The sequence below is a fragment of the Alternaria metachromatica genome, assembly GCF_023757995.1.
Source record: "Alternaria metachromatica strain BMP 0045 chromosome Unknown scaffold_8, whole genome shotgun sequence".
Lineage (NCBI taxonomy): Eukaryota > Fungi > Ascomycota > Dothideomycetes > Pleosporales > Pleosporaceae > Alternaria > Alternaria metachromatica.
This window is the reverse complement of record NW_026055499.1, coordinates 501,231-527,868: the sequence shown is the minus strand read 5'-3', so window position 1 is coordinate 527,868 and position 26,638 is coordinate 501,231. Positions and strand designations below refer to the sequence as shown.

Genomic DNA, 26,638 nt, shown 5'->3' with positions numbered 1-26,638 from the left:
GCCGACAGTGTATACTCGATGCTCATGGTTGCAGGAGCGTCTATTGACGTCTACACAACATAGCCAACGGCTCCGTGATGCCGGAATCTGTTGCATGTGACATGTGACCCCCGCGATCGCTATGTCTAGATCGTGGGTCTCGTGTCAGGGCACGCGCATCAATTTAACTCCGCTCCTCCGCTTTTCTAGCTTCTGTCGCCCTCGACGAGCCGAACACTCACAGCCCCTTTGATTCTTTTCTTCAGACGTCTACTCTGCCCTGCGTTTCAAACGACGAGCGCCTCGCTGCAGACTTCCCATGTCACTGATTCAGCATGTTACACAGCAAGAGGGCACTGATCGCGAGGAGGCGTTGGTAGATTTGTTCTTACCGCCTGTCGACCGCCAGATTAGCCGACAGGATGCTGCGGAACGTCGGCTTTCTCTTGAGAGCGCCATCTCGGGAGCTGGCTTCTTGAGCGCACAAGGAAAGAGCGTGAGGAGAGTTATCAGTTACGACATAATACCCAAGCCCGAGGAGCTCGCACCGGGCGAGGAACCTGGAGGCTTGACGCCATACAAGGTGCCGACGGGCAAGCGTATCGGTAAGTTTGGCTGCATCGCATTCGCGTTCTGACCACTAACACGCGATTACAGCACAGGTTATCGTAACGGTTCTTGCGTGTTGGTTCGCTAGCGGCATCGTTTTCGGTTTTGCAGCTTTGAAGCCAATTCTTATCAAGGAAGGCGTTTTCAGCAATCTGTGCACACCCGAAGAGGTGGATGCCGACGTTGAAGTTTGCTTCGAGCAAGATCTCAGGTTGAACTTCTTTTTTTCTTTGGCATCGACTACGGCGAATGTTTCTGCTCTCCCCGTCGGTACCCTGCTCGATCGCTATGGGCCCAAGCTTTGCTTCCTTTCCGGTTCTTTCTGTCTCGCGCTTGGAAGTATCCTAATGAGTCTCGCGTTTCAGATCGAGCATTTTGACGGATATACAATCGGAAACTTCTTCCTTGCCCTTGGAGGCACTTTTGTCTTCCTGCCCTCTTTCCAGATTGCTAACGCCTTCCCCAAGTATGCGGGTAGCATCGTTGCGCTCGTTACTGGTGCATTCGACGCTTCAGCAGCAGTCTTTCTCTTCTACAGGCTCATGTACGATGCTAGCGACAGGGCGTTCAAGCCACAAACTTTCTTCCTGGTCTATCTCATTGTTCCAGCAGCCATCGCTATCGCGCAGCTTACCTTCTTACCGACCGAGAACTACAAGACTGAGGCACAACTAGAAATGAAGCTTCAGAGAGCTGAAGACGCTATGCGAGACGTCCATTCTTCGGATGATGAGTTACCCGATAACGAGATCTGGAAGCGAAGGAAGGCCCGTAGCTCGCGACGCAAGGAGAGACAGAGCAGACTTGATGAGCTGATCGGAAATGAGGCGGCTCGTAAGATCCGGGAAGAGAAGGCTGAGCAGAGATTGGAAAACTCCGGTGTCTGGGGAGCACTGCACAACAAGTCTGCCAAAGACCAGATGCTGACGCCCTGGTTCATACTGCTCACTATTCTGACCGTGATCCAGATGGTGCGAATGAACTTCTTCAGTTAGTAGATCCCTCCAGTGCGCTTGAACACTGCTAACATCTCGCAGTTGCTACTATTCGCGAACAATATACGTACATGCTTGGATCTGTCAAGCTCGCAGAAAAGGTCAACGACTTCTTCGACGTTGCTCTGCCCGTCGCTGGAGTTGTCGCAACTCCCTTCTTAGGGGCACTGCTCGATAACGTCAGCACACCTGGCGTACTCTCGCTCCTCGTTGTCATCATCGCTGCTATCGGAGTCGTCGGCTCTATCTCAACTCTTTGGGCTGGATATGTCAACGTTCTTCTATTTGTCTTCTTGCGCCCGCTTTACTATTCCGCCATGTCTGACTACGCGACCAAGGTCTTCGGCTTCGCTACGTTTGGACGAGTTTACGGGACCATCATCTGCGTATCCGGCCTGTTCAATCTGTCGCAGACCGCAATCGACGCCTTGACAAAGGGCTTGTGGCACGGCAACCCAGTCCCGATCAACATCATTCTGGCTGCTTTGGCGTTTGTCGTAGGCACGGCACTCGTCATCTATGTTTCGGTACAGGTTTACCGTATGAGGAAGAAACTCGACGAGGAAGACGCCATTACCGTGACAAACACCGAAGTAGGTTCCATCATGGAAAGCCTGCTCGAAGAGGACGAGCCGAGGTCCTACGGCACAGTCAACCGCCAGCGACAGCCATGGGAGGTTTAACACGGTGGCGCGGAGCTCTATTCATTCTTACCTCCGATATTTCCAGACCAGTTCGACGATATTTCTTCGCCGCTGTTGTTACGAGTACGATTCAAATACGGCCGTCATTGAATCATGCTTCCTATACTAATTGGTCTCCTTCCTAACGTAATTAAAAGTTGTCATATTCTGTACGAGCGGGCGTTCATATTCATCGCATTATATTGCAGACTGTCATCAGCCGAGCGTCTTTATCAATAATTGTCATCGTCAAGCGAGCGTTATGGGTACGGGTTTTCGGGTCATGTTACATCTCATTATGTTTACGGCGCCAGATTGCAAGTCCATGTAGACTAGATTGCCATTTGTAGAAATTGTGCAGTGTTTCTGATATCCATTGTCATCATCCGTTCTTGATTATTCTAGTTCGAATCAAATCCAAAATCCATGCAATCCATCTTTGCGTCAAGGCTGCAGATGCAGGCTGTCAAGACCTCCACACCACTTGCCCAGATGAGCAAGGCAGTGACGCTAAAATTACGCCCCTCTTAGCGCTGGTGTGGGGCTCTGCGGCCCAGCCCCCATTCTCGAGCTTTCGGTTACCGAACCCCTCACGGATCGTACGACACTTACCATCCACCACAGGCAGGGAGGACCGATATCGCTGCCTGAGAACGACCACCACTAATTCTAGAACCGTTACATTCGCTTGGTAAACTTGGTACCTGCGGCCGTTGTCTTGGAGCCATGGGCATGCTCTGCCTTATGACGCGTTGCGGTGGTACATCGTCTGCCTAAGCTGACATCCTCGCCGCATGCTGGGGCCTACGTCCACCGTTGTGCTGGAACAGTCGAGTCGACAAGTTGTTTCAAAGTGAATCTCTGGCGCAGCTACCTAGGTATACTGCTGACGTCTCGTGGAGAGGGTTCACCTTGACTGTGCTGCAATGTCCGTCGGCCGGCCACCTGGACTTCCCAGCTGGCACACCGGTGGCTCTCGAAGCATGACAGAGACTTATTCACCCAAAATGTGCAGCTGTTTGGCGTCTGGCGCGCTTTTTTGGGAGCTTCTCGTTCTCGGAAATACCCAAGGCGCATTCAATAGACGTTACTATCTGTAAGAAGAGTTGGGATGCTGGAAACGGACAAAGACGAAAGGTAGCCTGACACAATGGAGTCCTCCATGTCCTGGGAGAGGAAAAGCCTCAGCACAGCCGAGTGAGCCCCCATCTCTAAGCTCAGCATGCATCGCGAACGTCGTACTCTGTCGTCATGGCATCTGCATCCTCGTGGCGTTTTGGAGCCCTCGACCCAACTCGAAACCTCAACCAGACACATGATCAACGTCGAGAGTGTCGTTTGCGTTGATGACAAGTATCTTTCTGCATGTCATCGTCATGGCCGTGTTCACGGTCTTCGCCTGGGGCCATCTTTACAACCCCAAACCCGCGCCACAGTCTGCCATTGCAGATTTGGGGCCGATGGAGAGCGACCATGCAGTACGCCTCCCTCAGTTCGTTGCGCAACACGCAGTCGAGATGGACAGAGCTGCTGACATTCTTAGACATCGAAAGGAGGCGTGGGAAACAATCAAGGGTCGATGTTACATGTTGACAACTCCTGACATTTGTTCTACCCAGCTGCTTGGATATGATCGGTCCTGAAAACATATATGTATGGCAGTCAATCTACTTGTATTGCCCCAAGCACTTTCAACGCATCATTGTTTCCTCTTCTTACATCTCCTCCTGAACACTAGGCCAACCTGAAACCATTGCCGAAGCTCGCATTCCATCATGGGTATCCGGTTTTCCCAGTGGGTTGCTCCGTCCATTGTACTTCACAGTACCCTCACATCTGCTCTCGTCGTACCTAGAGCCGCGTACAGCGGAAATGGCGAGCCTTATGGCACTGGATACATCCATCCGACCACCATAGCCGCATCATCTTCTATGGCTTCTCAGGCCTCATCCCTTGGTACGTCCTGCGTTACTTCCGGGACCATAACCATAACGCTATCAGGCTCGAGTATTGTGCCGCCGGCTTCGATAATTGGCACCTATCCTGCTGTAAGCGGCCCTACCATCACTGGTAAGAAAAAGGCAGATTCAAGTTGACGGGCAACATCTGATACTACTGCAGGTTATCCTTCAGGCCCTTCCTCGAGCTCAGTTGTATCGAGCATCACTGTGGAGTATCCTGCCGAATCATCCGTGCCACCTCCTGAGAATCCAGCGACTTCAGACTATCCTGCTGTCACTCCTACTTCGAACGTGGCTTCGTCTGCTGGCGGCGGATATGGCCCTTCCCCTGCGCCTGTCTCTCCTCACCTAAGTAAGCTTACGAGCAGTGCGATTTTGGAGAGCACCGCAACGCCAAGCAACTACAGTATGCCTTTCAATTCCATCACCTCTCGCTCGTTTTACTATGTATACCCCAGAAAGAGATTGCTGGTATACGAATAACTAACCTTGTGATAGATACGCCCTTGCCGTACGCCACCAACCCCGCGACAGCATCAGTAGCACCCTACCCTATCACCTCTCTCCAAGGGGCACATGTATCACACAGTGCAGGCCCAGTTGGTACTTCACCAACTCTCCACGTACCGTATCCGACAGGAAATGTTACGTCGAAGCCTCCACATGGAACGGGGTATCTGACGTCGAGCACCGTACTGCCGTATCCGGAAGAGAGCGATACTTACTTATCGCAACGATCCGCCACATCTTCTGCAGCAGGTTTGTTGACTGACACATCATCAAGTCTTATCAGAATGTGCCGCTGACCTTGGTAGCTACTCCTGATTATCCGACGGCATCCACAGCTCTTCCCGTTTCTTCGGGACCATCTTCAGCCCTTCATGACTATCCAGCATCGCCTTCCGTCCCTCCAATGTCTTCGCCAACATCGTCGGGCTCTCCTGTTTATTCGGCATCAACACAGGTTCCTCCCGTCTACTCGGAAACACCAGCCCTTCCCGTCTCGTCACTTTCCTCGGCTTATCCTGTCTCGCCAGCATCGTCTTCTTCCCCTCCCATGCACCCGGAATCCTCTTCAGCCCCTCCGGGCTACCCGGCATCGCCTTCGGGTCATCCCACCCCCTCGACGTCGCCTTCTGCCCCTCCTGTGTACGGGACATCGTCGTCAGACTCTCCTGTTTATTCAGCATCAGCAACGGTCCCTCTTAGCTCTTCGACAGCATCGCCGGCCTACTCTGTCTCGCCGACATCGTCAGGCCTTCCAGACTATTCGGCATCAGCACCGGCCCCTCCCGCCTCGCAGACATCATCTTTGGCCTACCCTGTTTCGCCGCCTTCATCTTCGGTGCCTCCCATGTCTGCGACGCCATCATCAGCCCTTCCCATCTCCTCGGCGCTCTCTTCGGCATACCCTGTTGCGCCTACATCGTCTTCAGTCGCTCCCGGGTATCCAGCGTCGTCTTCTGTCGCTCCCGCATATCCAGTGTCGTCTTCGGTCGCTCCCGCGTATCCAGCTTCATCTTCGGCTCCTCCAGGCTATCCCACGGCTTCTTCAGGTACCCCTCTTGAGCCAACGCCATCTTCAACCTCAGTCGTAGCACCTACTCCAATTGTCAGTTCTACGCCAAGCGTCTACGTCCCAGCTACCTCTCTTCCGCCAGTGTCAGGGAGCATGACTACAATGTACTCGGCAGTTCAGCCTGTAGCTACTGATTACCCGGCATCGCCTGGGGTACCTGCTTCCGAGATCTCCACGGGTACTGAGCAGCTCGGTATTTATTCCCCTTCATTCTCATTGTCGAATCTCAAATGCTTACTCCACACTAGATTACCCAGCAGCACCTACTACCATGATCACCAGCGCTATTACGTCCTCCGCGACCCCGGACATGTATGGCACGCCTGCTCAACAGACAGGAGGATATGCAGCGTTCGCTGGAGTTGGTACCTGAGTCTCATGGAGATGAAACTGGTGACTCGGTCCCATGGACTGAAGTCGGTGATGCAGCAGCAAACGCTAGGGTTGGCCTGTACTCGTACGCCTGTATCAATTTCCTTTGTTCCACGTGTTGACATTTGGGTAATGTTTTGGGTTTTGGAGTTTGCCCTGGTATCTAGAAAACCTACTGAATCCACTCATTTACCAAGCGATGCAAGATCATAAAAGTAACTTTTTTTCGAAAGCTGCGGAGCCGTTTCTGATTGACAGGGTACAATCCCGGCTTGTCGGATTGCTCAGAGAACATGACGTGGGGTTCGCGGATCAATAGTCCGTGCGTCTTCGCGTTGCTATGGCAGGGAAGTAGCGTCGCGTGGGCGGCTAGTGCTGTTTACCGCTCACCGTCTGAGCTCGCACCACCACATATTACATAGACGTGCTGCACAACTTCCTTAGACTACCAAAGTTGAACAACCAAACTCATAGCAGGTGCTACCCTTCGACAACATACATAACCCCCCAAACCGTCAAGTTGGCGCGCCTCAAAGAATCCCCGGTCCAGATGGATCCGCCTCCACCTCTGTCGCCAAACAAGGCACCCTTCTCGCCTGGGATGCCCATCTTTCCTGCCAGCCCCGACCGCGCTGCTGGCTCAAGATCTCCGTACGGCGACTCCAGGGGCTCATCGCCAGTTCTCTCACCCTCGACACCCAACCTCCGCCCCCACTCGCCCCTACGACACACCCACCGCCGAACCGATTCCGATGTTTCCGTCACAGCCCTGACCGGCATGTTCGAGAATCTCGAGGTTAAGGACCCACGGGAAGCATGCAAGCGCTTCAAGGAGTTGCTCGACAAGGAGAGGATACGACACGCGGAGAAGTTGAACAAGATCGAAAAGGAACATGCCAAGAAGGAGCGCGACCATGAGCTGTCATCAAGCCGACGCGACGTGCGCATTGACGAGCTGAAGCAAGAACTTGAGCAGACAAAGGAATCGCTTGCGAATGCCGTTACCAAGGAAATATTTGAGAAGAGAGTCAATGCGAGCAAAGCTGCCATCGACAAGTGGGCGAAGGCTTTCCAGGACAACGAAGAGAGGTGGAAGAGTATGGACGCCAAAGCTGTAAGTACACCATGCTCTTCTATACAGTTTCACCTATTAACATGTTCCAGACGGAAGCAGCATCGCGAGCCAAGTCCTACGAGGGCAAATACAGACACTGCAAGGCAGAGTACATGGCGGCCAACAACGAGAAGCTCCGATGCTCCGCAATGATACCGCAGCTTCAGGCCAAGATTCAGAGCATCCAGCGTAGCTTGCAGCGGGCCGAGTCAGATGTCAAGTTCAAGACCGATGAAGCCGCCAAGTACAAGAACGAAGTGTACAGCCTGCAGGTGGAGATTGAGAGTGTTAGCAACCGACTGAACGAAGAAGTGCAGACACTGAAAGAGAAGCTTGGTCTCGTCGAGGGCGAGCGGGACGCTCTTAAGACGAGCTTGAAAGAAGAGGAGGTTCTGCGCATCGCTGCGGAAGGCCAGATACCGCTTCCATCGGCCGACCCGGAAGAGACGGATGAATTCGCATCACCTGTTCGATCACCACGCAAGCCACGCAACCTAGCACGCGAGGACGACGACAAGGAGAACGTGTCGCCAAAGAAGAACGCAGTTGATCTGCGCTTCATTCAGCAGGAGCTGGCAGCAGAGAGACGTGCTCGCGAGCGTGCCGAGGAGCAGATCGACTTCATGAAGATGGAGTGCCAGTTCCAGTGCTGCTCTTGCCGCATCGCTGAGAACAGGGGAAAGCACTACGTCCACGATGACTCCCTCGAAGCCGAGATGCAGCGCATCAAGGTCTCGCTACCCATCTCCACGCCCCCAGCCAGCAACCACGGAGACGATGTCATGGAAGGTGTAGTGATCAAGCAAGAGTCTGTGGAGAACGAGCGTCCCATCACACCGCCTGAGGATACTGTAGTCAAGACAGAGTCCGAGGAGCCCGAGACCGTTGTCGCCTTCTCTCCAGACACAGGGACCTTCCGCTCTGTGCCATCACCTATGAAGTCTCGTCCGTCAGCAGACATCGTCACACATGCAGAGCCATCACCTCTAGTCGAGATGACCGATGCGCCAGCGCCTGACGTGGTCGCTCCTGCCAACATATCTTTGCCACAGTCCCGTCCTGCATCGAGAGTCGACTTTGTTCTTCCTACTCGCAGGGAGAGCAAGGCTGTAGACATCAGCATCCACGAAGACGCCGTCGACGACGACAGCGAGGACGAGGACATGTCACCACCGACGCCCGACAGGGAGCCTACTGGGCCTACAACGCCCTATCTCACTCGCACTATTACCACAACAACTACCATCCCCCTCCACTTCTCCCCTGCCACTCCAGCGTTCAAGGCTGGCCGTGGGCCTATGACTCCTTCGACTGTAGCCCACGCTGCAGCCAATGCACAGACCCCTGTTCTGGGTGAACTGTCACTCAATAAGCTAGGCATCGACCGGGAAGCCGCACTCGCAGCGATCCGTGAGCGCAGAGGACGTGCTAGAAGCATGGCCGCCGGTCACGGAACGCCGATGAAGCAGATGGTCGAGGGTGTAAAGGACCGCAGAGACATTAGTGCGCCTGTGACTCGGGTACGAAGTGTATCACGGATACGAAGATGAGCGATCGGAGATGGACGTTGTGGAGGTGGCTGGTGATTGCCGTGCTGACTAGGGTGCAGCGAGAGTCGTGATACCATTGATTTCCTGTTGCGACTTTACCTTGCGCTTAGCGGCATTGCATGGCGTTGGAGGCTATTGCTGCATTTGAGCTTTTCCGGCGTTGTCTGTCTGCATAGATGTTTTGCACAAGCAACGACTGCGTTATATACCACAGTTTTGCTTCTTGCTGGTTCTTACGATATTGTAATTGAGTATTGCCATGTTCAACTTTGTTTGGTGTTCTGTGCTTGTAACCACCGCCTTTTTGAACACGAGTTCATTTCTGCAACCGATGCATTGGTTGGTTAGAGCAATGGACCATTTTCTTCGCGTGGTGTTCAAAAGACGAGATGGGCGGGCCCCGGCGCGCGCATCTCCGCCAAGCCCCGCTAGCGCACGATTGGCGGTTCAAGCGAACGTCGAAATTGATCGCACTCGAACACCTGGATTATCTCTTGCGACAGCGACTACGAACTTCGACGCCCAACCCTCTTTCTCCCTTCCACACCGACAACCGCCATTATGTCTGACAACGGAGAAATCGAGGTCGAGAACCCCACTGGCATTGCCATCCTCCCCAAGGATGTCACCGACGAGCAGGGCAGCGTAAAGCTGTTCAACAAGGCAGGCTTATTACAACTCCCGCCCACACGCACAATACTGACTTTTCGCAGTGGTCCTACGAGGAGGTCGAGGTCCGCGACATCTCATTGACGTACGTTTCCCCCACGATAATGCGCCGCACACCCGTATAAAAGGACAATGGTGGCATTGGATACTTTGTATTACGCTGCGAGACCTTCGGCTAACTGAAGCCGCAGCGACTACATCCAGATCCGCTCGCCTGTCTACATCTCACACTCCGCCGGCCGATATGCCGTCAAGCGGTTCAGGAAGGCCCAGTGCCCCATCATTGAGCGTCTCACCAACTCGCTCATGATGAACGGCCGTAACAACGGAAAGAAGCTCATGGCTGTGCGCATCGTCGCTCACGCTTTCGAGATCGTACGTCTACAATCTGCCAGGTTTCGGAATCGCGAAGATGGCATAAAATGCGCGTCGGGAGACGGCTGACAATTGCAGATCCACATCATGACCGACCAGAACCCCATCCAGGTCGCCGTCGATGCCATCGTCAACTGCGGTCCCCGTGAAGACTCCACCCGTATCGGTTCCGCCGGTACCGTCCGTCGCCAGGCCGTCGATGTCTCTCCCCTCCGCCGTGTCAACCAGGGTATCTCCCTCCTCACCATCGGTGCCCGTGAGGCCTCTTTCCGCAACGTCAAGAGCATTGCCGAGTGCCTTGCTGAGGAGCTGATCAACGCTGCCAAGGGTAGCAGCAACTCGTACGCCATCAAGAAGAAGGATGAGCTCGAGCGTGTCGCCAAGTCCAACCGATAAAGGCGTGCGTTCTGTGTATGGGTGTGCATGGTGTCTCTGGGAGGAGTTCTTTCGAATGGCTGTTCTGGTCGTTTTTTGATCGGACAGGATGAGGGATCTTATGCATGGCATGGCTTTCCTAGGCGATTAAGACCTCTTTCATGGTTGCATGACAAAAATGGACAATACGATACCACGTTCAGATGAGCAGTTGCTGCGTGCGAGGTGATGTTGACGGCCACCGACAGGCGAGAGGAGGCCGGACCCGCTGTTGGAAGGCATCGTGTAGCTGTGAAATGCCACTTCATGTATAACACAATGGCGGAAGTCGTGTAGATCTTCGATGAACTCCAGTACATCCAAATTCATCTATGGGTATCTCATCTCTGCACTTTTTATGTACATGTCTATGCTGCCGCCCGCCCTAACACAGCCTTCTCTAATATGGCTCCAAACTCTTCGAAGCCGACTTTACCACTGTTCTGCTCTCCAAGTTGCTCAGCTTCAGCATAAGCCTTGGCCATGACCTCTTCATCGATCCTTACAAGCCAGTCGTGACCTGTGATCATGATGTGACCCCCTTCATTTTGTAGTTGCTGCATAAGCCCACTTGCGCGGATCAATCTCTCGACCCAAATCCTATCTTTACCCTCCGCGTACGCTGCGTCGACCAAATCCACGGCACCCCTCTCCTTGATTGTATTCCTTACAAAGGCGACACACCTCTCCCGTCGTGCGGCTTCCAACTCGGCCTCCTTTTTCTCCTCTGCCTTCCTTTCCTCTCGCTCCTGTCTTGCGCGCTCACGAATTTCTTCTTCGACAGCCGCTCGCCGAGCTTTTTCCGCTGCCGCAGTCGCCTCGCGCTCTTCCCGGCCTTCTGCTTCTTGTAGACGGCGCATCTCGGCTTCTGAGCGCAGCCATTCGTTGTATGCGCGTTGTTGGTCTTTTCGGGCGAGCGATTTGGCTTTCTTGGTGCCGACTACGCGTTGGGTTGGTGGGGGGCGGTTCGCGTTTTGTGGTGGGGGATCTGCGGGGCCGGGTGCGAAGGCATCGTCGGGTAGTTGGGCTTCTTGTGCTTGAGTATGTGGCGGGCGATGTTGTGGTATGGGGACGTCTCCGAAGAGGGCTTGGAGCTGGGCTTGGTGCTGTGGTGGTGTAGGCGCCCGTGGCGGTCGCGCGGCTTCTACGCCATCGTCTTGGAGGACCAACCGCTCGTCTAATGGTGCTTGTTCTCCTTCATCTCTCTGTCCGCCTGCTGGGTTCCTGATCACTTGTTCAACCGGGCGATTTATGCCTTCGTTGTTCTCTCTCTGATCTGCGCCCGCCTCTGCTGCTTGTCGTTGCGCATTGTACCATTCGCCGATTTGTGGGGCGAAATATAATGTTCCGCAAAGTACAGCTGTGTGCAGAAGATCTTGCGACAGAGGTGTGCCAGCTCGCGTGAACGGAAGGAGGAGATTTAGGATCGTAAATGGAAGAGATAATATGGCCCCCATCGTGACGTTCGTGATAGTATAGTCGATGCTCAGGTTTACGCGTTGACGGAGGGTGCGAGTCGATAAATCGAAGTGGGGTTTTCGCGCGAAGGCCGGCTGGTAGCGATTGAAAGCCGCTAGCGGTCCATGTAATTGAGAAGTGAGATCTGCGGTATGATAAGGAGTCGATGATTGTGCAATAGCAGTAGTCGTCGTGGAGCTAGAAATGTGCTTCGGATGAAAGACAATGTTAAGTCAAGTTGATGATGCAACTTGCAAGTCCGCTGTAGGGCTGAACGCTAGTGCCGCGTTGGTCCTAGCTTACATCTTCAGCGATCATTCACATGCAACGAAGTGCTCCTGTCGTCAGCACGGCACGAATCTTACAGACGTCTGCGCAATGACATTTTGATTGCGCGCTTTCATCGTATTTTCTGCCCTTTTGGTACAGCATAGTCGCTCTGACCATACCATTGACCGGAGGCCTGAACCTGAATCTATCAAATCTCGCATTAGTTTAGAAAGCATCAAGGTACGAGAGAAACAATGCAGCAGATGATGGTTTAATGAGCGAGGGCCCCAGTCAAAACTTGGGCATTGAATGGATGGCGCGTCTCCAATGATATCTGACCTTTTCTTGGAGGGTGCGCCTTACGGCCGATAGCAAAAAACTCGGAGCCTTATTCGCCCTCCTCTCCACATTGTCAAGAGAGGGTAACCAATCGACGTTTTCAACCCCAGGCATAAGCTTTCCCAATCGTTCAGTCCCTCCGAGGGCACGGCTGCTGTGTAACATTGCTATGGGGAATGGACTGCGATACCACCACTGGACGATACGTGCGGAAGGCATGGCCCGATTGTCCACAGGTCTGGCCGTCCAACATGTGTACGACGCAGGGATCCGAATCGCTTTTATATCTCTGGACAGGCCCGAATTATGATTACTGAACTCTTGTAGCTTTGGCTTCATCCAACAAGGCTTCAATCCACCCGACTCATCATATTCTTCTGTCGACGCTTGTCTGACTCGTACCATTGCCACTCTCCAAGCTATACGATTGGCCCATCTCTACCTCACGCGACGCACATCTCTAGCCTACGGCATATTGAGGCACCTTGCTGCGGGGTCACCACATATTACGCGCCGTATAATTGGTCAACTGAACGTCAACATGGTCGTCGCAACAACAGATGTCTGGCCCAACACGGCGGGCTTCGACACGGATTACGAAGAACACGAGCCCGTGGAGCTCATCGTCAAAGGCACGATCCCACGGCATGCTGCAGGTGTATTGTATCGGACGGGTCCACTCGGCTACAAGGCGAAGACAAACGATGGCAAGATCTGGGCAGCAAGACATTGGTTTGATGGATTCTCATGTGTCCATCGTTTCCAGATTGACTTTCCCGACGCGGACGGCCCGGCGAAGGTTACATACCGTTCGCGACGCACAGTGGATGAGTACCTTGAGATTGTTCGTACGACCGGAAAATTGGATAGTACCACGTTTGCTGCAAAGCGTGATCCATGCGAGAGCTTCTTCTGGAAGGTAAGTCCTGACTGTACGAGATGCACGTGAGGCATACACTGACTTTGTACTTCCACGTCTGAAGGTCATGAGCATGTTCCAGGCATCACAGAATGAGCGCAATGTCGGTGTTACGCTCTCCATCAATATGGCTGGAAGTGACAAGCTTACCAAAGGCGCGAAACCGACGACCAACGGTCACACCAGTGGCGTTGAGACTCTGCACGCCCGAACAGATTCTAGTGCCATCAAGGAAATCGACCCAGAGACGTTGGAGCCGCGCGGTTATGCACGTCAAGAATTCCTTCACCCGGAGTTGAAAGGGCCTTTCTCTGCCGCCCACGCCAAGTCTGACCCCCAGACTGGTGACATGTACAACTTCAATCTCGACTTTGGATACAAGGGTACCTACCGCATCTTCCGTGTCTCGGCAGCGTCCGGCGAGACAGATATACTCGCTACCTTCCATGGTACACCTGCATACATCCACTCGCTGTTCTTGACCGAGAACTACGTCATCCTCTGTGTCTGGAACAGTCATATCACATGGGGTGGCGTTTCGCTTATGTACCACAAGAACGTCGTCGACTCTATCGCGCCCTTTGATCCAAACTCCAAAGCAACATGGTACGTTGTCGACCGCCGCGAAGGCAGGGGACTCGTAGCAACGTACGAAAGCATGCCTTTCTTCTGCTTCCACAGCATCAACGCTTGGGAAGAGTCATCAGCTTCTGACCCTAGCAAGACCGACATCATAACCGAGCTCAGCATGTTTGAGAACCTAGACATCGTCAAGCGCTTCTACTACGACAACATCATATCTTCCATCGACACGCCTGACTATGAGGGCGAGAAGCGCAGGACTTGTCTACCGATGCAGGCGCAATTCCGCCTCCCAAGCGTTGACGCTGGTGTTCCTACCGCGATGCCTGCTGAGCTTCTCTTCCAGGCTGACAAGTTCAAGTCTATGGAGTTGCCCACGCTAAACCCGGCATACCTGACCAAGCGCCATCGCTACACGTATGGATGTGCCGACCGTCTCCGTTCTTCGTTCTTCGACGGCCTCGTCAAATTTGACAACAAGACTCAGGAGGCTATCTACTGGGAAGTGGATGGCCACACGCCTGGTGAAGCGATCTTCATCGCTAACCCCGAAGGTGTGGAGGAAGATGATGGCGTGTTGTTGAGTGTGGTCTTGGACGGATATGCGGAGAAGAGCTACCTGCTCGTGCTCAATGCGAAGGACTTGACGGAGATGGGAAGAGCTGAGATGGCGGGGCCGATGAGCTTTGGGTTCCATGGGACGTTTAAGGAGACGTACAAGACATATCGAGGAGACGTATGAGTTGTGATTGTACGATGTAACGACATGGTCCCCTGTTTTTGTTTCATTGGCACTTGCTGATGTCAAAAGATTTCGGTTTTCGTCATGGTGATATTGGTAGATTTTCATCCACGTAGACACATCGTCCCCTACATGCAGGTTAACCTCATCGAGTACCTGAATTATCCCTTTCTTCCAGTTTACGACGCCTGTATTGCGACTTCTCTCGCCATGTTCCTTTCTTTGCGTCATCCCAACAACCCTCTACCCGGTCGAGCTGAGTCCACTCTTTACCGTTACGTTGGCAGATAACCTCGTAGCCCTTCTTCGTTTCGCCGGCCCACCTCAGTGTTCCTCCCTCGCCGTCCCATAGTGTGAGGACGTAGCAAGATGCTTTCGTACACTCATCGCCGCGCTTTGTAGGTTCGGTGTTGTTAGGGTAGAGGTGGCTGCATCGTGTGTCTTTGAGGAGTTCTTCGGCCGCATAAGTGCACTCTCGCGTCTCTGGTGGTGAGGGGAGGAACAAGGTGCTCATATCTTCGCTTCGATGGTCTTTACAGCGTGGCGCGATGGTTGCAGTTACCGTGAAGGTCTCGATGTTAGCCGTTGGGGCTGGCATGGCTGTTGCTGTTGATCGAAGTGATAAGAAGAAACAAGAGTATTAATATGGGTTATTTGTTCGATTTCTTCTTGTTCTTGATCGTTCCTTGAAGATGATTCTGTACAGTCAGTTGACGGGTCAATCTGAGAGGAGTCATCGAGCGCACGCACGCTCTATGGCCCCTACGAGCTTTGCCAGTCATCCTCCAACAGGCCTGTGCTTTATCCACTTGGACCAACATGTGTTCGGTATCCTCGCTGAGAGTCGTACATCTTCGACTTTTGGCAATAGAGCAGACAATAATTTCATTTGCTTTGCTCATCTGCTACAGATCCATGCCGAACTCTGACGCCGTGTCTGGTCCTAATTAGACGACTACGAGAGCTCGGAAAGCGCAGCTATGACATAGCACTCTCGATGGGCTCAATCTACTCCTCCATTGAGTTTTCAATGCCCTCTTCTGGATGCTGGCCGACGTAGTAGATGTAGCGCCCAGTACTCGAAAGTCTTTCTGGTAACCACAGCCGCTTTTGCTCATCCTCATCCTCCCAAAGCTTAGACGCGACCTTCCTCCCTACGGCAGCACAATCCTTCTCATGTGTCAATACATAACAAATTCCACTCGTACATTCTCTCTTGGCACCCCATCGAAGATGGTGACACTTCGAAGCGCCACTTCGAAACGATAGCTCGGGGACGACGAAGGTATCGCAGTGTTTGATATCGAGGCTTCTGGACCCGTCGACAGGATGGATGTGAGACAAGCTGCTCATAGATCCATTCGCTTTGTATCGGCGATGCAGAATTGAAAAGATTGCTCGCATCTCGCCATCGGTATCTTCGAGCTCTTTGGCATGGTAAGCTCTGACCGCATCTTCCGCTTTGGCGATCGCGCGCGCCATGGCCATATCAGCCGGACCAAAGCGCTCTACGGTATTCCCAACGGGATCGTCTTCAGGTGGTGCAATTGTCACCTTGATAGTGTAAGTCAAGTTCTTAGCACTGGAGGCGGTAGCCATGATAACGAACACCACGGAGGATATGTGGTAACGAAGAAGCGTTGGGGTTCAAAAATGGTAGTAAAGGGGCAAAGAAGACCAAGCCAACGATGTATATACTTCCTCTAGAATGACTCCTCGTGAAGCTCTGGCATTCAGTCGATCATCGCGCGAACGTGAGGATCACGTAGGTACTGAACAGTCATCAACCCACAGGAAAAGTATCAACGCTAAAGATGCTCAGTAAGATGAAGTTGTGTGCCTCAAGTGCGTCTTTTTTGCCATCTAGCGAGTTATTAACCAAGGTTATAGCATGGCCATGTCGATTTCGTACATCTTCGCGGATAGAGGCACGTGCGCAGCGCGGACCGTAGTTGAGTCGACACAACCACGGATGTGCTTACAGTATCCCTAATCAATAGCAGCATCCTGGAACAGATGCTATAAATTGTGCCTTCGCATTCCTCGACTTTCTGACCTTCTCACCATCGTCTCTTTTCCCAGGAGTTCAAAATGCCTACTTCTCGCAGCCACACCCATATACTCAGACTCGAAGCCATCCAACTCCAAGATGACTACTACAAACAACACGAAACCGTATGCGACATCTGCTTCAACGACGAGACATCCGATTGCGGGCTCGATGAGGCGTCGGCAACAGTCTCAAACAGCGAAGCCAACCTCCGCGCTATATCGCCAACATCAATCATTCGCACCGCCGTTTGCCGACATGTCTTCCACGAGAGGTGTCTCAAGAAATGGCTCCAGGAGCAAACGACCCATCGTCTTCATGGCAACTGCCCCATGTGCCGCGGCTTGCTCATCTTCAATCCAAGGGCTATTGCGTGTGCGCGAACTTCGGAAGCCCATAGGACTGCGACGACCCAGAGGCGATCTAGAGATGATGAGTCAACTACACCTTCCGCATTTCGTACGACTCATACGCAAGGAGACGCTCTTGAGCGTGAACGATTGCAACCTGAAGAACCGACCGCTCTTGCTCGGCAGCGCATGATCTATGAAATGACAGTCGAAATGCAACGAAGTCTCCGAGAATTGAATGAAGCGCTCGATCGATTAAGGTCAAGTCGGAGGACTCTGTTGCAAGAAGAGCTGCTTCGTGCGGGAGAAGAGCGGAGTCGGTTGGGAGAAGAGCACGTTCATTTCTTAGAAGAGCAGCGTATCTTGGAGTTACAAAGGGTAGGGATAAAGCCTCGATCCTGATACGATGGAGGCCGAAGACGACGCTTGAATTGTACCTTTATGATAGGAGACTTTTTGTTTTGTGATCAATTGAACTCTTCTCTCACTTTTCTTGGAGCTACTATGGTTAAAAATTGGATCGTCAAGACTTTTTTGGTGCTCGCGTTATTTACCGAAGGTTTGGCGCAAGTGAAATAGGTGTCGAAGGGTACAATCGCAAAGGTGCTAATCACTGTACATCAGCTCCGTCAAGGTTGGCTCCTGAGCACAACCCTTCTTTCTACTCAATCGTTAGCTACGATCACTTTAATCTCAACTCAGATTCCTGACACACCACGCCCCGCAGATCTCAACCTCAAGGCTCTTCAGTATGGCCAACAACATCACAATCGATGCGCGCCTTGACACGTTCTTCGACGCGAGTGTGGACAATCTCAAAGACGACCACTATGTTGAGCATGGCAGCGTATGCGACATTTGCAGGGCTGATGACATGGCTGATCCACCGGAAATCATCGAGCACGCATCCTCCATCACGCGCACAGCTGTAGTCCAGACGAAGACCTGTCCCTTGCCTCACATTTTCCACAAGCTCTGCCTACACGTCTGGATGCACGCAAACCTGCACAGAAACGAAAATGCAACCTGCCCGATGTGTCGTACCACGCTCATCGTACGTAGTCACAGTCCATGGAGGGCGTCGTTCTTGGAAGAAGCAGAAGCAGAAGCAGAAGCGTTCGCTAGACGACGCACCGAACTGCCCGAGAGGTTGGCGCTCATGATTGCGCAAAACGAGGCAGCTGCGAATGAAGCCATTGCACGGATAGATGAGATTAGGGCACGTCTCCGGATGTAAGACGGACTGAATGGCCTGATCGCGATGTAGAGCGTTATTGCGGACTACACCGCGCACGCACGCCAAAGACGAACCCACTATATAGCAGCTTTGGTAGCGTTAGTAGCGCTGGCAGCGATTGTCAACCTGCGCTGAGTGTGTCCGTTCAGGCGATCGCAGGGCATGGGCGCGCCAAGCAGTTTCCTGGCCAGAGGTCTTTGTCGCAGTCCGGTCTTGAAACTTTGTACACGAAACCAGAATTCCTAAATTAGAAAATATCATTCTGCCATTCCCACTTGGTCATGTTGTCTTGACAAGCTTGTGATCGTCCGGTGTGCTTGGCGGTTTCTTATGTCTCTTGTATTCCGAATTATCCCGATTCCAGCCCTCGCCGACCGCCTCCGAAACTCCGAGTTGTACCCGATTCGCCACATGTGCAATGCTTTACTCAGGCTAAATCATGAAAACATGCTTCTTGACCAATCATCGTAATTACAGTCTTGAAAATGCAAGACTGCAGTGGGTCTTTCTTATCAAGGTATGCAGTCTTTCGGTATGAGGTTTTTCGGCGATGACTCGGCGGAACGATTGTTGGGAGCGATGCGTTTCGACTTTGCGATAGGAGGAGTATATAGTGAGGCGCCAGACCGACAGTTCGAGGGAGGGTATCTGTCAAAGCAAGCGAATGTTAGCAATCATCCTCTTTCGTTCTGAACCTACAAGTCTACAATTCATTTGCACATCCAATCTCACACTCAATCTCGATACCCTCAACATGGTGGCGCAAACATCCAAGCCATCGAGCCGCAGCTCTTCCGTGACGGCGCCAGTTGAACGCTCATCCTCACCGAGCATGCATCATGCACTTGCGACTTCTTCGTCTCTGAAGTCGATGCTCAAGAAGCCCTTCCAGGGCTGGTCCAAGGATCTCCTTCGCGCGAGGGACGACGACGACGATGACTACAACTTTTCGAGTGGTATGCGCCGTGGAGCTCAATACTACCAGAACGACGCCTGAGGTGGCCAAGAATACTATGATCCGCGACTGATGGAGGACGAGGCCGATGCCACACTACGGTCTCCCAAACGACCTCGAGCCCAACACCTATGCGCGTCGACGGGGCGGTAATATCGAAGGGGCACGTGAAGGCAGAGTGGTATACCGTGTGACGGTGGTAGTAATTCGGGGTTTTGTTGGGCTGGAAGAGCTTGTCACACCCGGCGGGTATGGCTGAGACGGTTGTATGGCAGGCCTGGCGTTTGTGCTGCGTTGCATTTGCTTTTGCGAGCGCGATACCCTTGATTTTTCCCTTAATTTACACAATTTGTAATGCACACTTAGTTCCACAATGCGCGTTATCGTACGAAGGATTGGATGTGTTGTGTGACGATACACACGACCAGAAAGCTCGTGGAGACGCCTGCCACCATTCTGACAATTCTGAGCTCGGGTTATGTCAGCAGCGCTTGACGCATCCGCTTCTCCCACTTCATCCCGAACTCCACCTCGCAAAATCTCTCCCAAATCGCGCACTTTCTAAATTGCGGCCTTCCCGAACAACTAGAGCCTGCATAGGGCTGGCATACATATGTGCCCTCGCTTGCGGTCCCGGTAAGGTCGCTACCCATGGACTGGCCCAGAGAGCGCCGCACCGAAACATGCATGGGCCATGCTGCAAGCCACAAACTCTTCCGTCTGTCAAGTCTAGCTCACACACGAATCGTCATCAGTGCATCGAGGTTACACGCGTGAAGACGAAGTATCTTTGAACATGGCAAGCATTCAACAGTAAACTATCTGGCTGACCGAGTACGAGAACTTGGCAGCTCTAACTCATGGCTTCGAGTGCGCATCACCAAGCAACATCAACGTCACTCCACAGCATACTCGGCTTGACTCGACGAAAATTGCGGAGGATTTGCGCGCAATTTCTCCTAGGCAACAGTCGCACGAATAGACGCAGCTAGACCATATCAGATGCCGGTGTGCCTAGAAAGGCGGCTTGGTGGTCTTTAGGGGGCCTGCGCCGCCCGGTTAGGCGTGCCGCATCATGCGCTGTCAGTTAAGCGATCAGCCTCCGAATCTCCCCAATAAGTAGACTAGATATCCCATACTCGACGAACCTTTTCTTCATCGCCAAGCATCACTCGTTACTGCCTGTCGTTCGTTGCCAATCTTTTTCAAGACTCTTATTTAATACTTGTCACTATACCCCACATTGCTCGTCTCAATCAACACCGCAAGATGTCTAAGATCCTCTCCGTGGCGCTTTTCGCCTCTTACGCTGCGGCTCAAACGACCGCTCAGGTCTGGATGCCCGGTCTAGGCGATATGGGCATTTCGTACGAGGGTTCTGTGGTCAGCGTTGACAACGACCGCACTATCATGTCTGTGGCTGTGCAGGGTATAACCCTCGACGACTCACTGGTACGTAACAACGAGTTGAAATCATCGATAACATTCACTGATCTGTTGCGACTAGGCCGATGTCCCTTCGACCATCACTGTCGGAGGCAACACCTACTATGAATATGACGCCTCCAATGACCACTACGGCGTGACGGTGACCGTCTCCGGCGCATGCTCGCGCCAGAACACCGACGAAGCGGAGGCAACCTGCACCCAAACTACCATTGGCCTCGAATCTGAAATGAGCTCTCTATGCGCTGACCCAGAATACGCTTCCTCCCTCTGCCCGGACGGTGTGGATGCCGCTCTCTCTTTCAGTACAGTGTTCCCCGAAGGCTACTTCGACCTGTTCGCCGTCGTCATCACCGAGGGCGGTGACTCCCTTCCCAGTGCCACAGCGGCCGCATCAGTATCGGCCGGCAGCGCTTCCGTAACAGCGTCCCGTTCCACTGTCACATCCGCAGCTTCTGGATCTGCCACTGCTACCGGCTCCGACTCTGACGCAGCGGCAAGCACTGGCTCGGAATCTGCTGCTAGCTCTGGAGCTTCCGCCACCTCCAGCGGTCCTGAGGAAGTAGCCACTGGTGCTGCCCACATGGTCCAAGTCCCAGCTCTGGCTGGTCTTGGTGCCGCAGTTGCCGCTTTCTTTTTGTAAAAGTTTAGTAGCGAGACAGTCGCTTTCATCTGCGCATTTCAAACGAGTTCTGGCTTAGCGAATACCCTTTATGCATCTACGCATCGTCACTGAATACACACGCTTATAATATCATCCTGATTCGTCTATTCACTTGTCGTATTGTTATCATGCCAAAGGTCTCTAAGAATCTGTCTCTGGTCTCTTCTCCAAGCATACCATTCTCTCTCCTTCCTTACCAAAGCAGCTCTTTCCTTTATCATCCGTCATGACTTTCCCACAGTACACGTGTCCCTCACAGTCTTCCCTTTTGCATCGCCATCTTGCCACGTCCCCACCCTTCTCAAGAAAGTAGCAGCCTTCTCTACACTCGTATCCCTTCTCAACATGCGCGCACCTCATATCGCATGGAAACCATGCGCTTCGTATAATGACTGTCTTGGTGTCTAGAACATCGATGTCTTTGAGTTCGAAAAGATCAAAGTTGGGATTGGTATTCGATGCAGGTATTTTGTGCCCGGCAGCCACAAGATCTGTGTTTGCAGATGGTTTGTTGCTGAATATGCTGGGCAACCAGCGCGGCGGTGGTCTGGGTGGAATCAGGACTGTCAACGTGTATTTTGTGGTGTTCGGCTCGGTCTCGCCTAGAGGATCAAAGTAAGCCGACATTTCCGACTTCGGGCGTAGTTTACCTGACTACAAGAGTATGCGAGCTTTTGAAAGATTCTGGAAAAATTGCGCGAAACGGGGCGGCGCAGTATCAGCAGACCAGGTACGAAGAATGGTGAGGCAGAAGTGGCTGTGTCCATATGTGCGATTGATGAACAAAGACTGGGTGGTATCAGTGTTCGCATGTGACGCACGGTGTGAAGAGGGCTATGGGCGACAAACGAATGCGTTGTGTGAGACAATGGTAAATGCTTGATTGGTGATTGGGGGTGCGCCAACACTGCCGTGAGTATTCCGCTTGCGCATTCACAGCCGTTTGGCGATACTGGATTGTAGAAGGCCCTCATGCAAGAAGACCGTGAACCGATCTGCAACCTACATCGATGTTGGATCATGTACTCTGAACGTTATTACGGCGCTGTAGGCTGCAGACCGGTCCAGCTTTTATTGATTAACGTGAAGGTATTGGCATGAACAACCAAAACCCGTCCCAACTAGAATGAATTCGCCTTCTTCAACCGATCGCTCTCCCTTTCCTCCCTCAAATGCTCATCATAGCCCTCAATACACCTCAGCCTTTCCGTAGGGCTCAAATAAACCATCCCACCATCCTTGCACCAACCCTCCCAGATCTTAGGCCGTCCCCTTTTCTCTCTGCGTACAGTTTCTCCTCCAATCTCAACCTCTTCATTCTCCATGATACTACCCGCTGCCCACTCAATAACGTAGTGCTCCTTCAAGTACTCTGCTTTGCATTCGCGTCCAGAGGCTAGGCAGCTGCAGCGAATGCTTTTGGGGATTGCATCGCAGTCGACATCGAACGTGATGGTTTCATTGATGCCAATCAGATCAGCGTGTGAGAAGCTGGAGTCGGAGAAGTATTGTTGTGACGTTGCGGGCGCGACGAGGGCTGTTATCCGGAATGTTGGCTTCTCTGGCGTTGGCGACAAGTAGGCCATGAGCTTGCTGAATATGCCTGACATGGTGGACGGTATGTGGGTGTGGGCGCGGACGTGGTTTGGATGCGCTTGTGATTTAGATGTAACTTTTGGGATTTTGTTTGAGAGTAGGCTTGGTATTCGGGAATGAGGTTATTGAAAAGGATCAAGGACTGGAGGCGTGTGATTTTATTAAAAAATATCTCATGTGTTGACTCAAATGCACAACCATGGTTCTCATGTTCTCGAAGACCCCTAATAGCGAGCCACTCAGGACACTCGTAATGCCTCGTCGTACCAAACCCGAACATCAAACGCAGAAAATATCGTTGTAGAAGATGCGACCAAGGTTTGTGCGACGCTGCCAGTCGAATATTACTGATGCGCTGAAAGAGCGGAGGCCGACGTCTCGAGATCCAGCACAGGAGTCGTGGGCCGCGCAATACGCTGCAGTTCGGCGACGCTTCGCGAGACACCCATTGGTACACCACGTACAATTTTGTTGGCCGGGCTACTAAACCACGCAGCGTGTGTAGTTGTCGCATATGCTGGAACCTGTTCAACTTCCGATTTTGCAGGTTTAGCTGCAGGAGGCTGGCGGGAGGACGGAATGGGAGTCGATACAAGATCATCTCTACCACCGAAGAGCGAGTTGAATATTATGCTCGGGCCTAGCGACTTGAAAGTGCTTCTCGTGCGGCGCATGGAAGCCGGGTTTATCGGCTCCAATGTGGTATGCTTGTTGTCGCCTAGGCGATCTTTTGGGGGTTTCGAGAGCTTTCGCTTGTCTGAATCCTCTGCGGCGTGCTCCGTAACGTTTTCGATCTCTGAGGTAGCAGCTTCGGGCTCATGTGGACGTGACTCATGTTCCGGAACTGCGGGTATATCGCTCGCGCAAGCAGAGGATGAAGGGCAGGCGATACTGCAAAGAGCGCTTTTGGAAACAATACATTGAGAGCTCGATACTGCAGAGACTTTCGGAAGTTCTAAACTCATCGAAGGGGTCGTGGCCATCGTAGACGATTCAGGAAACAGGCCATCACGACTTGAGACTTCAGAGCATGCTGTCGACGATCTTCCGCTTTCAGACGATTCTTTTGATTCTTCTGTATCGAAGGAGGGTTCGAGGGTAGGCGGTGTATTGGATGGCAAGTGTCGCTTCTGCTTCAGAATAGTGTTTGACCGCTTCGGCTGAGACTTTGTCGCGAAGACATGAGATTTTTTCACCCTGCGTGGCATTTTGAGAACAGGGTCGCGGCCCAGCCGAGAACTCCAGAAATGACGTAAGCGGAGTGAGATTTCGGTCGGTCCAACTAAGGTCGAGGTTGAGCTCGGACGCCGGGTAGTTGGTTTAATGGCTAGAGTAAATTGTCAAGGAAATGAACTGACACCCGCTCAGTTAGACGGGTGCGCGGAGGCTTCTTTGAGTTTTCACGAACAGTGTGTGAAAGCGTTTGGGGTTTTACGATTTGGATCGCTGTCGAGTGAACATCCATCGACCAGGCTGGATTGCGATAGTTGCGCGACTCGAGCTGGGGCCTGTGGCGAAGCTTCTTTTGTTGCTTGTGGGAGTGAATTGTTGTAGGCTTGACATTCTGGATCAAATTTAGTGCTGTAGTGTGGGCAAATGTTGGTGACAAAGACATGGACGTTTGCTGCGCAGTCGTAGATGTCTCGTTGTTCAAACACTAGTCCGATTGCGGCTAGCATCTGGTTCGTACGACCGCAGACTGCAGCTGGAGTTGCTGCCACCCGCTGTCAGACATGGATACCATGCAAGCCAGGATCGATTCATCCGGAAGCTAGTACCCCACCTTTGTAAGCATGTCAGCGCCGTTTCTCAAGTCGCTTTTCGCGTTGAAACTTACTCTCAAATCTGCAATCATGGACCGGGAGCACACCGGTGAGATGACCTTTGAGGTCGACGCAGGTCACGATGAGCCGAATTCGAACAATGTGACAAGCAGTCGAGAAAGGAAGCTACTGATGAAAGTCGACCTGTGCGTCCTGCCTACCGTCATTGTACTGTATCTCTTGTGTTTCATCGATCGAACGAACATCGGTAAGGCCGTTTGCGCATGGCGTGTTTATGCCCACGGACTGATCACAACAGGCAACGCCCGTATAGCTGGCATGGAGGAGGATCTCAAGCTTGAGGGATATGACTACAACGTCGTATTATCGGCGTTTTACGTGTCATACATAATCTTCGAGATGCCAGCAACGCTCTGCTGCAAATTGATCGGTGCGCACGATGACTAGAGCGCTTTGTTCAATTCTGATATAGCAGTAGGACCTGGATGGTTTCTGCCGATGACTTCGTTTGGCTTCGGTGCCATGTCTATCGCGACAGCCTTCGTACGAACCCGCGCTCAGGCGTGTGCTGTTCGATTCCTGCTTGGGATCTTCGAGGCCGGCGTAATGCCTGGATGCGTTTACTACCTCTCACGATGGTACAAAAGGTCGGAATTGACCTTTCGTCTTGGGCTGTGGTTGTCCATGGCCCCTCTCGCGGGAGCTTTCGGTGGCATGATCGCTTCGGCTATCCTGAACTTGAGCTCCGTCGGTTTCTTCGATGGTTGGCAAATGTAAGCAAATAGCCTGTATGTTGCAAGTCTCTGAATAACAGTTGAAAGGATCTTTGCGATCGAAGGCATCGTTACCATGTGCCTTTCTGTCGTGGCCTTTTTCACACTGACTGACCGCCCGGACACTGCACGCTGGATGACCGAAGATGAGATACGGATGATAGTTGGCAGGATAAAATCCGAGCGTCTCAACCAGACCGAACTGCTCGACAAGATCGATACCTTGAAGCTTCGACGCGGCTTCTCCAACCCAATCACGCTTGCGATATCGTTCATCTTCCTGCTTGACAGCATAACTGTCATAGCAATTTCGTTCTTCTTGCCGACGATCGTTCGTACCATTTACCCAGCTAGCACCGTCGTCCAACAGCAGCTCTTGACAGTGCCGCCGTACGTTCTGGGTGTGGTCTGCACTATTCTGATCACCACAGTAAGCTGGCAAATGAACTCCCGACAGACGCTCATTGCATTCACGGGCCCTTTTGTAATTGCCGGGTATGCGATGTTCCTTGCGACGATGAATGCAAGTGTTCGATATGCGGCTATCTTCCTTTGCGCATCAACATGCTTCTCGTTGGCTGCCATGACGAACGCACAAGTCAGCGCAAACGTGCTTTCTGACTCTGCACGTAGCATTGCCATTGGAACCAACGTCTTCTTTGGATACGTTGGCGCCCTGATCGCCAGTTGGACTTATCTACCTGGCGACTCTCCCCGTTATGCCATTGGAAATGGGATCAACTTGGGTTGCGCAGTGACATGGACCGTCGTGGCGATTTTCACTAAGCTCTGGATGACCCGCGACAACAGGAAGAGGGACAGGAGGCAGCTAGAAGCTCATACAGAGCTCGCATCATTATCAGATGACGAGATCGCGAACCTTGAGTGGAAGCACCCTGCATGGCGATGGAAGCCGTGACTGACGTCCCATTCTCCTCAGAGGCCCCAGAGACATTGCGGCGTTTATGGAAGAAGCCCACATGGCTCTTCACGTTTAATCATGCCACCGAGGGTAGAATGGCCGACCAGGTTCGCAGTGCATGCGACCAGATTTTTCTTCACGACAAAGTTTTGTTCTGAAGTCGGGAGCTGTTTCCAGTGTCTTCGTATGAGTTAGCTACTTGTATTCAATTCTCAAATTCACACGACAGAGGCGTGAAGTCGCAAACTTAC

The 26,638-nt window shown here is 52.5% G+C and overlaps 8 protein-coding genes across 8 annotated transcripts; 6 read left to right on the top strand and 2 right to left on the bottom strand.

The window, feature by feature from the left end:
- Positions 1 to 298: 298 nt before the first annotated feature.
- J4E83_004620 (uncharacterized protein) lies at positions 299 to 2,266 on the top strand (the record flags this gene model as incomplete). The annotated part of the gene is made up of 3 exons (XM_049331547.1): positions 299 to 584; positions 637 to 1,578; positions 1,626 to 2,266. 3 exons carry the CDS (start codon positions 299 to 301, stop codon positions 2,264 to 2,266), a joined length of 1,869 nt encoding a protein of 622 aa, XP_049189321.1.
- Positions 2,267 to 6,728: 4,462 nt separating this feature from the next.
- J4E83_004619 (uncharacterized protein) lies at positions 6,729 to 8,842 on the top strand (the record flags this gene model as incomplete). Its single annotated transcript, XM_049331546.1, has 2 exons — positions 6,729 to 7,292; positions 7,343 to 8,842. The coding sequence occupies 2 exons, from the start codon at positions 6,729 to 6,731 to the stop codon at positions 8,840 to 8,842; spliced, it is 2,064 nt and encodes a 687-aa protein (XP_049189320.1).
- A 561-nt stretch (positions 8,843 to 9,403) lies between these two features.
- RPS5 (ribosomal protein S5) lies at positions 9,404 to 10,282 on the top strand (the record flags this gene model as incomplete). Its single annotated transcript, XM_049331545.1, has 4 exons — positions 9,404 to 9,487; positions 9,556 to 9,596; positions 9,703 to 9,886; positions 9,965 to 10,282. The coding sequence occupies 4 exons, from the start codon at positions 9,404 to 9,406 to the stop codon at positions 10,280 to 10,282; spliced, it is 627 nt and encodes a 208-aa protein (XP_049189319.1).
- A 386-nt stretch (positions 10,283 to 10,668) lies between these two features.
- Positions 10,669 to 11,757, bottom strand: J4E83_004617 (uncharacterized protein; the record flags this gene model as incomplete). Its single annotated transcript, XM_049331544.1, has 1 exon — positions 10,669 to 11,757. One exon carries the CDS (start codon positions 11,755 to 11,757, stop codon positions 10,669 to 10,671), a length of 1,089 nt encoding a protein of 362 aa, XP_049189318.1.
- Positions 11,758 to 12,908: 1,151 nt separating this feature from the next.
- Positions 12,909 to 14,610, top strand: J4E83_004616 (uncharacterized protein; the record flags this gene model as incomplete). The annotated part of the gene is made up of 2 exons (XM_049331543.1): positions 12,909 to 13,286; positions 13,351 to 14,610. 2 exons carry the CDS (start codon positions 12,909 to 12,911, stop codon positions 14,608 to 14,610), a joined length of 1,638 nt encoding a protein of 545 aa, XP_049189317.1.
- A 5,861-nt stretch (positions 14,611 to 20,471) lies between these two features.
- On the top strand, positions 20,472 to 21,291 carry J4E83_004615 (uncharacterized protein; the record flags this gene model as incomplete). The annotated part of the gene is made up of 2 exons (XM_049331542.1): positions 20,472 to 20,654; positions 20,710 to 21,291. The coding sequence occupies 2 exons, from the start codon at positions 20,472 to 20,474 to the stop codon at positions 21,289 to 21,291; spliced, it is 765 nt and encodes a 254-aa protein (XP_049189316.1).
- Positions 21,292 to 22,433: 1,142 nt separating this feature from the next.
- Positions 22,434 to 22,922, bottom strand: J4E83_004614 (uncharacterized protein; the record flags this gene model as incomplete). Its single annotated transcript, XM_049331541.1, has 2 exons — positions 22,434 to 22,716; positions 22,762 to 22,922. 2 exons carry the CDS (start codon positions 22,920 to 22,922, stop codon positions 22,434 to 22,436), a joined length of 444 nt encoding a protein of 147 aa, XP_049189315.1.
- Positions 22,923 to 24,761: 1,839 nt separating this feature from the next.
- Positions 24,762 to 25,139, top strand: J4E83_004613 (uncharacterized protein; the record flags this gene model as incomplete). Its single annotated transcript, XM_049331540.1, has 2 exons — positions 24,762 to 24,939; positions 24,991 to 25,139. The coding sequence occupies 2 exons, from the start codon at positions 24,762 to 24,764 to the stop codon at positions 25,137 to 25,139; spliced, it is 327 nt and encodes a 108-aa protein (XP_049189314.1).
- Between the last annotated feature and the right edge of the window lie 1,499 nt (positions 25,140 to 26,638).